Source organism: Podarcis erhardii (genome assembly GCF_964252035.2).
Source record: "Podarcis erhardii genome assembly, chromosome: 18".
In the NCBI taxonomy this organism is placed as follows: Eukaryota; Metazoa; Chordata; class Lepidosauria; order Squamata; family Lacertidae; genus Podarcis; species Podarcis erhardii.
The window spans coordinates 9,729,652-9,737,916 of NC_138516.1; the positions used below are offsets into that span (position 1 = coordinate 9,729,652).

Below are 8,265 nucleotides of genomic sequence, written 5' to 3' on the forward strand. Positions count from 1 at the left end.
CCTCGAAAAGAAAAGAAAAGGGGGAGCTAGGGGCTTGCCTAACTGCGCCTACGACGGCTCTTTTGATTCCGCCAAAGGAGAAGATGGAGACATCTCAAGTTCTGCCTTCTTCGTTTCGCTTTGTTACTGTGTCAGCATCTGTCCGTCTCGGGAGACAATGGAGTTCACCTCTGGGGGTGAAGCCACACCGCTGTGTGAGCGGTCCCAAAGTGATCTCCCCAAGGCGCTGTGTGTCTGTGGGTTCCTGGGCTGCCCAGATGACAAGACCCCCCTTGGCCTCAAAGATGGGGTCATAAGGAAAGCAGAACAAGACGTTTGGCACCAGCTTAGTTGCCAGAAAGAGGCGGACAAGGCACCATCCAACCACCTTATGGACTCTGTTCCAGATTTCTGTACGTTTTGTTCCTTAGCCTTCTCCTTTCCCAGAGACGACCAAGTAATAATAATGATATATAGGTAGTTTTCCTGCCAACCTAGCAGTTCGAAAGCACTTCAAAGTGCAAGTAGATCAATAGGTACCGCTCCGGCGGGAAGGTAAACAGTGTTTCCGTGTGCTGCTCTGGTTCGCCAGAAGTGGCTTAGTCCTGCTGGCCACATGACCTGGAAGCTGTACACCGGCTCCCTCGGCCAATAAAGCGAGATGAGCGCCACAACCCCAGAGTCGGTCACGACTGGACCTAATGGTCAGGGGTCCCTTTACCTTTACCTATAGATTATTACGGTCAGAGACCAGCTTATAAAACACACTTGGGGATACAATCCCAGAAGGAAAGCAAACATTTAAAGCAACGTACAGTGGTGCCCCGCAAGATGAATGCCTCGCAAGACGAAAAACCCGCTAGGCGAAAGGGTTTTCCGTTTTTCGAGGCACTTCGTAAGACGAATTTCCCTATGGGCTTGCTTCGCAAGACGAAAACGTCTTGTGAGTCTTGCGATTTTTTTCGCCCCCCCCCCTTTTTCTAAGCCGCTAATAGCCGCTAAGCTGCTAATAGGGTTGCTTCGCAAGACGAAAAAAACGCAAGACGAAGAGACTCGCGGAATGGATTCTTTTCGTCTTGCGAGGCACCACTGTACAACAATAAGTTTAAAATTTATAAATGCGATAAGCGCTTAGATAAGCTACCACAGAGAGATGACCCGGTCGCCCATGGAACCGAGTTTGGGGATTTTCTTAACGAACTAGTTTGGGTCAGGGGATGGTCTGCGCCTGACGATCTGTACACAGAATCTGGCGATCATCCGAGTAATAATAATGATATATAAGAATAATTTATTATTTATACCCCGCCCATCTGGCTGGGTTTCCCCAGCCACTCTGGACGGCTCCCAACAGAATATTAAAACAGTAAAACATTAAAAACTTCCCTAAACAGGGCTGCCTTCAGATGTCTTCTAAAAGTCTGGTAGTTGTTTATCTCCTTGATATCTGGCGGGAGGGCGTTCCACAGGGCGGGCGCCACCACCGAGAAGGCCCTCTGCCCGGTTCCCTGTAACCTTACTTCTCGCAATGAGGGGACTGCCAGAAGGCCCTCAGTGCTGGACCTCCGTGTCCAGGCAGAACAATGGGGGTGGAGACGCTCCTTCAGGTACTTTGGGCTGAGACCATTTAGGGCTTTCAAGGTCAGCACCAACACTTTGAATTGTGCTCGGAAACGTCCTGGGAGCCAATGTAGGTTTTTCAAGACCAATGTTGTCTCCGCGGCTGCTCCCAGTCCCCAGTCTAGCTGCCGCATTCTGGATTAGTTGTAGTTTCCGGGTCTCCTTCAAAGGTAGCCCCACGTAGAGCGCATGACAGAAGTCCAAGCAGGAGATAACCAGAGCATGCGCCACTCTGGAGAGACAGTCTGTGGGCAGGGAGGGTCTCATCCTGTGTCCCAGATGGAGCTGCCCTGGACACAGAACTGACCTACGCCTCCATGGACAGCTGTGAGTCCAAAATGACCCCCAGGCTGCGCACCTGGTCCTTTGGGGGCACAGTCACCCCATTCAGGACCAGGGAGTCCCCCACACTTGCCCGCTCCCTGTCCCCCCAAAACAGTCCTTCTGTGTTTGTCAGGATTCAACCTCAATCTATTAGCCGCCATCCATCCTTCAACCGCCTCCAGACACACCTAAGGGCTGTTATCTTTTGCCATCACCCCCTTTGACCCGGGATGCCTGCCTTTCGTTGCTAAGGGAATGGTTGCCATGAAAGGTTTGTGTAGCAAACAATGATCTCCTCTCACCCTTCAAGGACTATAGGAAACTGAGCTTGGGACGTCGGAGGGGGCTCCTTGCAGCCCCAAAATGGATCTCCAGTGTCTCAACTATCGGGATCTGGTGCTCAACCGACCCTACGTCCCCCAGGTCTCCTTAGAGACCGATTACCCGACGCCACTGTACAGGTGAGTGTTTTGTCTCCGGCCCTTCTGTTCTTCCCAATTAAGGTGTAAATATATATATATATATTGACAACTCTTAATAAATCTCGGAAGCGCTGCTTTATAAAACAGGACTCGCTTTGCAGGATTTCGTTCAAACTCTTAAAGGATCAGCAGTTTTGATTCCTGGCTTCAGGGACTCCCGTTTTAAATGCTGCTGGGCATTTGAGACGCAAGTGCCTCTGAGCGCGTTTTGTTGTTACAGGGCTGCCGTAATGAAAATTCCCAGACCTGTTCTGCTGGGATTTCTGAAAGTTTTAAAACGTCTGGGAAAATCTAGGCCTATAGCAACCCATGTCGGAACCATCAAATTTGGGGGGGGCAAATTTCCTAATAATAATTTAAAAAGCTCAGGAAATAGTTCACCCCCCTCCTCCCCATTTCATCCTCACAACAACAAAAAATAAAAATCTGGATTTTCACTTTTTTTTAATAAGATATTTATTGAAATTTTCCAAAATAATACATTGTAAAACAACAAAAAAAACACAAAAATACAAAAAGAGTACAAAAACCACTAAAAAAAAGAAAAAGAAAAAACACATAAAATTTCCCTTTACTTATTTTCTTTTAACTTATTTTCCAGACCTCCTCATACCTCCCTTTCTTATATTCCAATTCAAATTATTAATTCAGCAAATCCTCTCCACTGGTTTTTGCTTATTTCAAAACCTTATTTTCCATATCTCTTAAGGCATTACAGCTGGGAACCACTTGATTTCTATCCAGCATCATTCTAACATTCATTAATTTTACAATATTTCTGCAAATAGTCTTTAAACTTCTTCCAATCTTCTGGATTTTCACTTTTTGAAATAGGGCAACCCGACATTATTTTCATTTATTGCATATATATATATAGCTCCTTTTTATCTTCTGAAGAGGTTCTAGGCAGTGTTCATCGTTCTTCCTCTCCCCATTTCACCCTCCTGTGAAATACCCTGTGAGGTAGGTTAGGCTAAGAGATGGTGCCCGGGCCGAGGGCACCCAATGAGCTTCACGTCTTTGTGGGAATTCGAACCTGCCTCTCCCGGGTCACAGCCTGACACTCTAACCATTAGGACACACTGGCTCTTCTTAAAAGAATTGTAGTCTAGGCCTCCTTCAGAAAGCCGATTCCGTTCCAAAATCAAAGTGTTCCAAACCCAAGGTGCGCTTTCCCATAGAAAGGAATGCAAAACGGATTAATCTGTTCCAGACTTAAAAAAAACAACCCCTGAAATAGCCATTGAACATGGATTTTACGATCTAACGAGGCCACTGATCCAGAAAATGAAAGCAATAAAAAGTGTACTGCAGTCGCGCAATCAGTCCATCAGTAGCTGAACTGGGTTCTGCACAGCCACAAAAGCAAAACAAAAAAGAGCCGCAGAAACAGAACTGCAAAATAAATAGCAAGAACAGACAGACCTCAGTTTGGGTTCCAAGTTGTTTGAGTACCAAGGCGTTTGAGAACCAAGGTACCACTGTATATATAGACAGTGCTTTTTTCCCCTTAAAAAAATGTTATGGGGTACTCTCATTTTCCTACTCATATTAAAATACTGCCCCTCAATGAGGCCAAACTTAGATTCACAAAATGTTTTGGGATATGCTTCCCCCTGCGTCCCACAAGAAAAAGCACTATATCTATCTATCTATCTATCTATCTATCTATCTATCTATCATCTGTATCTATCGATCATCTATCTATCTAATCTAGCTATCATCTCTATCTATCATCTGTATCTATCGATCATCTATCTATCTATCTAATCTAGCTATCATCTCTATCTATCTATCTATCTATCATCTATTTATCTATCTATCATCTATCTATCATCTACCTACCTATCTATCATCTATCTATCATCTATCTATCTGTCTGTCTATATCTATCTATCTATCTATCTATCTATCTATCTATCTATCTATATCTATCTATCTATCTATCTATCTATCTATCTATCCTGGCCAATACAGCGAGATGAGCGCCGCAACCCCAGATTCGGTCACGACTGGACCTAATGGTCAGGGGTCCCTTTCCTTTTAACATGGGGATTAGCAGCTAATAAAAGTTTGGGTTCTCTTGTTCGGGGCTTCCATCCTGTTCCACCTGGTGGCAGGTGGGAGTCCGGTCTTGAGGGTCTTCAATAAAGACCAAGCCGACTGGCAGCTGTTTTGCTCTGGTATTCCTGGCTGGTGTCCTTGTATTTTCTCCAAGGGAACCCCCAGATTTCTCCGTTAACAGTGTGGAACTGATGGATCTTTTGTGTGTGCCCGGCTAATGTTTCTTTCCTCTCCCCGGACGCAGCGATGAGTACCTGACGTTGAGGGGCCCGCGGAACCCCCCCATCCTCCGCCAGGCCGTTCGCTGGAAGTACACCCCTATGGGGTGGGACGCTATCCCCCAGACCTGGTATACGGGGCTGACCAACAGCCACAACCGCAACGCCTGGTACACCCTCACTGACCCTGTCGGCCGCGAAGCTTACTACCGTTGGCAGAAGTGGCACGACCACAGAGAAAGGAATCTACCAGCTGGTAAGGTCCTGGGTCCTCGTTGTTGTTGTTGTTGAGTCGTTTAGTCGTGTCCGCCTCTTGGTGACCCCCTGGACCAGAGCACGCCAGGCCCTCCTGTCTTCCACTGCCTCCTGCAGTTTGGTCAAACTCATGCTGGTAGCTTCGAGAACACTGTCCCACCATCTCGTCCTCTGTCGTCCCCTTCTCCTTGTGCCCTCCATCTTTCCCATCGCCGTCAACTCCTGCTCCAAAATCCTCCTCAACTCTGGTTTTTTTTGTGGGAGGGAGAACAAGGAATTTGTGAACTCGAAAGAGCAGGGACAATTTGCCCTATTCCGAATCAGACCACTGAGCTCAGTAGTTCCTGCAGCTCACCAGGGATTCAGACAGGGGCCGGATTTAGGTTTGACGAGGCCCTTGGCTCATGAAGGTAATGGGGTCGTTTATATGTCCAGCTGGGACGCGGGTGGCGCTGTGGTTTAAACTACAGAGCCTAGGGCTTGCCAATCAGAAGGTTAGGGTTTCACTGGAGAAACGTTGGAGGGGATGGAATAGGACGTCCCTATTTTCAGGGGAGAAACGTTGGAGGGGATGGAAAAGGACGTCCCTATTTTCAGGGGAGAAACGTTGGAGGGGATGGAATAGGACGTCCCTATTTTCAGGGGAGAAACGTTGGAGGGGATGGAATAGGACGTCCCTATTTTCAGGGGAGAAACGTTGGAGGGGATGGAAAAGGACGTCCCTATTTTCAGGGCAGAAACGTTGGAGGGGATGGAATAGGACGTCCCTATTTTCAGGGCAGAAACGTTGGAGGGGATGGAATAGGACGTCCCTATTTTCAGGGGAGAAACGTTGGAGGGGATGGAATAGGACGTCCCTATTTTCAGGGGAGAAACGTTGGAGGGGATGGAATAGGACGTCCCTATTTTCACGGGATAAACGTCGGAGGGGATGGAATAGGACGTCCCTATTTTCACTCGGGTGGTGCTGTGGGTTAAACCACAGAGCCTAGGACTTGCCGATCAGAAGGTCGGTGGTTCGAATCCCCGTGATGGGGTGAGCTCCTGTTGCTCGGTCCCTGCTCCTGCCAACCTAGCAGTTTGAAAGCACCTCAAAGTGCAAGTACATAAATAGGTACCGCTCCGGCGGGAAGGTAAACGGTGTTTCCATGCGCTGCTCTGGTTCGCCAGAAGCGGCTTAGTCCTGCTGGCCACATGACCCGGAAGCTGTACGCCGGCTCCCTTGGCCAATAAAGCGAGATGAGCGCCGCAACCCCAGAGTCGTCCACCACTGGACTTAATGGTCAGGGGTCCCTTTACCTATATGTCCAGCTGTCCTTTGTCAACAACAAATTTGAGACCAATCTAACCACCTTGCAACTTGGGACCTCCAAAGTGTGGTCCTTTGTGGACCTTAAGGTCCTCCGCAGGGCAGACCAGGAGAGGCGGTCCTGTAGTCCCAAAACATCTGGAGGGCTAAATCTGTCTACGCCTGCCCTAGCCCATCAGCTAGCTCCTTCCTGCAAGGTTTGGCGAACTTTTTGTGCATTCCCATCTGCCCCAAACTGGACACGTGTGGGGCGGGTGGCCATGGTTTCAGGGAAATGGCTGGTGGGCCGAACAGGGACTCTTTCTGGATCTGAAGGCTCCCCACCTCTGCCAAAGAGAGAGAGAGAAAAAATTAAAATGACGGCCTTTTCTGCTGCAGCGGCACAATGTTGGCTCAAATCTGTGTCCTCTTGTTTTCTTCCAGCCTACGCTCAACATCTGCAAGACAGCTGTTGCTTCGACCCCATTGTCCCTGCCCAGTACTTGAGCCCTAAGACGCGATGGGGGGCGTTTATGTGGAGGGACAGACCCATTCTCGGAAAGGAATTTGGTAAGCAGGAGGGGGAACCTGGGAGAGGGGCTGGGACGTTTTCTGGAGCAAGGCAGCGGGTTTAAAAGGTTTCCAGGCGTCCCCGTTTCCTGGAGATCGTCCTCGAATTTGCTAAAGTTCTGCCTGCTGATCTCTGTTTTTTAAGTGACCCTCCCTGGTGGTGATGGGGTGGGGGTTAGGGGGAAACAACCCCTTCTTTCCCTTCTCAGTCTGTTTCTCAGCTTGCTTTGCCTGCCTGTCTGCATATGTGGGCAAGGTTGTGGGAAACTGGCAGTCCTAAGACTCAGGGGTGTGTTCTGCCTGATAAGGAAAATTCCCGGGGTGCTGATTTACTCCGCTGCCCAGCTGGTCGGGGCGCCACTCCCCGCGGGTCTCTCCGGCCAAGCTAAAGAAGCAAAACAGCGGTCAGTAGTTGTTGTTTTGTCGTTTAGTTGTGTCTGACTCTTTGTGACCCCCTGGACCAGAGCACGCCAGGCCCTCCTGTCTTCCACTGCCTCCCGCAGTTTGGTCAAACTCATGCTGGCAGCTTCGAGAACACTGTCCCACCATCTCGTCCTCTGCCATCCCCTTCTCCTTGTGCCCTCCATCTTTCCCAACATCAGGGTCTTTTCCAGGGAGTCTTCTCTTCTCACAAGGTGGCCAAAGTCTTGGAGCCTCAGCTTCAGGATCTGTCCTTCCAGTGAGCACTCAGGGCTGATTTCCTTCCGAATGGAGAGGTTGGATCTTCTTGCAGTCCATGGGACTCTCAAGAGTCTCCTCCAGCACCAGAACTCAAAAGCATTCTAGTCCTCATGAACCCAATTTCAACGGAAATATCGGATGTTGCCTCCTATAGTCCCGCCACTGGGGTCCTCTTTGCAGAGGATCTCTGAGGTTTCGGGATGGGGCCTATCTGGGACCTTCTGCACCCCGGGATCTGCCTGAGATCTACAGATTTCTCTCTTTCTTCTCTCCCAGTGGTCAACCGCAACCGCGGACCCGAGGAGCTGAAGGGGAAGCCGGGCTACGTGCCACACCTGACCATCCACACTCCAATGTTCACCGCCAAAGACTATCGCACTTGGAGGATGTTTGACCGACAGCCTTCGACCAAACACCAGCACTAGTAAAAAACTTTCCCCCTGCTGCTTCGCCTGACCCAGGTATCCTTCTTCGTGCCAGAAGTTGGTGGTGGGGACCTGAGACCCTTTCGGGGCAAAGTTGTGCTAACGCCCACCTTGGTTTCCAAACTCCCAAAACCCGGAAGTAAGTGTTCCGGTTTTCGAACTTTTTTCGGAAGCCAGACGTCCGACGTGGCTGTCGGCTGTTGTTTCCGCCAATCAGAAGCCGCGCCTCGGCTTCCAAACATTTTGCAAGTCCAACGGACTTCCGGAACGGATTAAGTTTTGGTTTTTGCTATTTACTGTATTTTTTGCTCTATAAGACTCACTTTTTCCCTCCTAAAAAGTAAGGGGAAATGTGTGTG

The 8,265-nt window shown here is 49.1% G+C and overlaps 1 protein-coding gene across 1 annotated transcript; it reads left to right on the top strand.

The window, feature by feature from the left end:
- Nucleotides 1-2,264: 2,264 nt before the first annotated feature.
- On the top strand, nt 2,265-7,927 carry TEKTIP1 (tektin bundle interacting protein 1). Its single transcript, XM_081846475.1, has 4 exons — nt 2,265-2,384; nt 4,714-4,943; nt 6,675-6,800; nt 7,758-7,927. Exons 1-4 carry the CDS (start codon nt 2,287-2,289, stop codon nt 7,904-7,906), a joined length of 603 nt encoding a protein of 200 aa, XP_081702601.1. The 5' UTR covers nt 2,265-2,286; the 3' UTR covers nt 7,907-7,927.
- The last annotated feature ends 338 nt before the right edge of the window (nt 7,928-8,265 follow it).